Source organism: Carya illinoinensis, chromosome 11 (genome assembly GCF_018687715.1).
Source record: "Carya illinoinensis cultivar Pawnee chromosome 11, C.illinoinensisPawnee_v1, whole genome shotgun sequence".
Taxonomy (NCBI): Eukaryota; Viridiplantae; Streptophyta; class Magnoliopsida; order Fagales; family Juglandaceae; genus Carya; species Carya illinoinensis.
The window spans coordinates 5,963,501-5,966,659 of NC_056762.1; the positions used below are offsets into that span (position 1 = coordinate 5,963,501).

The window sequence follows — 3,159 nt, forward strand, 5'->3', positions numbered from 1 at the left end:
TAGGATCCATGTCTTTGGGTGCGACAATTTATTACTGTTGTAGACGACAATTGCTGTATTTTTCTTTTTTACTATTATTTGCTTTCACAAGAAAGTTTTACGTTTAGGAAGGATTTCCTTACTTGGTATATGTATTTATTTACATTTGATTGGCCATGACCTTTATTGACTAAAAGGCATGAATATTTAATAGAAATAATACAAAAAATGAAAAAGAAAACAATAAAAAATTCACAACCGTCGGGATCATGAGATCATCATAATCTCAGCCGTAATTTTAAATTTCTATATAGATTAGGAATTGGTTAGCAATCAGCTTTGTTGATTAAAAACAGTTGCGACTTCTTATAAGATTAAATAAATAAATAAAATAATTATAAAAGCTTGGGATCCCATATTTCTCATAATAATTAAAAACTTGTGTGCATACAAGTGGTCTGTAGCGTCAGACTTCAGCTGTCGCCTCCAGTTTGACCAGTTCTACAGCCACGCAGAAACTCAATAAAAATTCTGAAAGTTATACGGTCATGCTCACATTAACTAGGACAGCTAGCCAGTGTGAACAAATCAAGGCCGATAGATATTCCATGCGGACCATGCCGCCCAATTTTCGACTTTTCTTTGATCTCAGTTTCCACGAAAGTGGAAGATCATAGCTTGAATATGAAAGCGGGGATAGAAAGTGATTAAAGTGAATATGGAACCTACCTTCCTTGCAACTCCTTCCATAATTTTTCCACACATGTATGCATTGACCTCTTTCCTAGACCTCCTCACTTGCCATCCAAGATGCCTTTAAATTCTTCATCCCTAGCTGTATAGCCAGCCAGCTAACTCTGGTTCTTCCCTTCCCAGTTCCCACACCCTCAATATAGTTCCAACCTCAAATTACTTTCCCAGAAACCCACAATGTTGCCGAATACCATGACCGAGATGTGGGCAACCGTGGGCTCCACCATGGCTAGCATCATGTTTGTGTGGACAATCCTTCAACAATATTGCCCTTACAACCTTCGCCAATTCTTTGATAAATATACAAGCATAATCACCGGCTACTTTAATCCCTACATTCAGATTTCTTTTCCTGAGGGCTCAGACGATTTTTGGTCCAAGCGTAGCAAAGCCTATGCAACTGTTGAGACATATCTAAGCTCCAAAGCTTCCGAGAAAGCTAACCGACTCAAAGCCGAGTTGGGGAAAGATAGCAGCAAGCTGGTTTTGAGTATGGATGTGCATCAGAGAGTTACCGATGAGTTTCGTGGTGTTAAGATTTGGTGGGCATCAAAAATAGTTGTCAAATCGACAAGATCTTTATATTTTCCTGAGCAGGAAAAGATGTCCTACAATCTCACGTTTCATAAGAAGTACCGACACATGATCACCGAGTCATATCTGGAGCATGTCATGAAGGAAGGGAAGCAAATTGGTGTAAGGAATAGGCAGAGGAAGCTCTACACGAATTGTCCTACTGAAAAGTGGCCAAGCCACAGGCGGAGCTTGTGGAGCAGCGTCGTTTTTGAGCATCCAGCTACCTTTGAAACAATGGGTATGGATCCGGAGAAGAAGCAGGAGATCGTTGACGATTTGTTGAATTTCAGTAAGAGTAAGGACTTCTATGCAAGGATTGGGAAAGCATGGAAAAGGGGTTATCTTCTCTATGGCCCACCTGGGACAGGGAAGTCAACGATGATTGCCGCAATGGCAAACCTGTTGGACTATGATGTCTATGATCTTGAGCTCACAGCAGTGAAGGACAACACGGAGTTGAGGAAGCTTTTGATCGAGACTACTAGTAAGTCTATCATCGTGATCGAGGACATTGACTGCTCACTCGATCTTACTGGTCAGAGAACGAAGAAAAAAAAGAAATCTTCAGAGGATGATGATCAGAGTGCGATTCCCATTAAAGATGTCGAGGAAGAGGAGAAAAGCAACAAAGTCACACTTTCAGGGCTATTGAATTTCGTCGATGGACTGTGGTCTGCTTGTGGGGGAGAGAGGCTGATTGTTTTTACTACAAACTATTTGGAGAGGCTGGATCCGGCACTCATAAGGAGAGGTAGAATGGACAAGCACATTGAGCTCTCTTACTGCAGTTTTGAGGCATTCAAGGTGCTTGCAAAGAAGTACCTGGATCTTGAAATCCATCAGAAGTTTGACACAATACAGAGGTTGATGGGGTTGACCAAGATCACACCTGCTGATGTTGCAGAGAACCTTATGCCAAAGTCCTCATCTGATGATGCAGATAAATGTCTATCGAACTTGATACAGGCTCTTGAGCAAGCAAAGGAAGAAGCAGCAAAGAAGAAAGCTGAAGAGGAAGAAGCAGCAAAGAAAAAAGATGAAGACTTGAAGGTGAAAGAGGAAGAGGCAGCAAAGAAGAAAGCTGAAGAGGAAGAAGCAGCAAAGAAAAAAGATGAAGACTTGAAGGTGAAAGAGGAAGAGGCAGCAAAGAAGAAAGATGAAGACTCGAAGGTGAGAGAATGAGCCAAGATGTTACTTTGATTTATGACAAAGTAGTAAATTTCAAATAAAAAGAACTGTCTAATGTCGTGCGTGATCATGAATTCTGCACTTAATTGTTACTTTCTAATATGAGTTAGTCGTTGTAAGCTATGTTAGTATGTTATATTAATAGTAAACGTTATTGCTGCACTAATAGTTATCTACCTGTTTGTGCATATATTGAATCACACATTAATATAAGAATGATCTAAACAGCTTCAGCATCTGATCTCTATCCATTGCTGAATGCCATGAATTTCTAGAGATGTTTTTTATCAGATCTATGTAGCAACATGTATTCCTCAAGTTAAAACCTATGTACACCGATCTTTTGGGGCCAAATTCCACTGTGCATAGTAATTTTACAAACTATTATTGCCTCACTCTGTTCTATTTTACCGTCCTAAAAATGGTGGAGGAGAAGTTTACGAAAGATTAAAATGGTCTCTTGTTGCCTCGAAATCCCTGGACCCCTTTCTCTTTCTTGTTGCCACAACTTTGACCAATTGTCTTCTCATGCTTAAAAACACTTCCCTTTTTCTGGCTGCCATTCGTCCTTTTATGTCACTTTCTTCCTAACCTTTCTTTCTTCGTCTTAGGCATCCCCCCAAAGCGAACTTTATGTCTCTTTCCTTGACCGCCTATGTATGT

General features: G+C 40.1%; 1 protein-coding gene across 1 annotated transcript; it reads left to right on the forward strand.

Moving 5' to 3' along the window:
* The first annotated feature begins 558 nt into the window (after positions 1–558).
* Positions 559–2,662, forward strand: LOC122281377 (AAA-ATPase ASD, mitochondrial-like). The gene has a single exon (XM_043092816.1). The coding sequence runs from the start codon at positions 910–912 to the stop codon at positions 2,488–2,490; it is 1,581 nt and encodes a 526-aa protein (XP_042948750.1). The 5' UTR covers positions 559–909; the 3' UTR covers positions 2,491–2,662.
* The last annotated feature ends 497 nt before the right edge of the window (positions 2,663–3,159 follow it).

What these genes read in the sequence shown, in the direction of transcription:
- LOC122281377 (XM_043092816.1), top strand. Translation starts at nt 910, where the DNA reads ATGTTGCCGAATACCATGACCGAGATGTGGGCAACCGTGGGCTCCACC.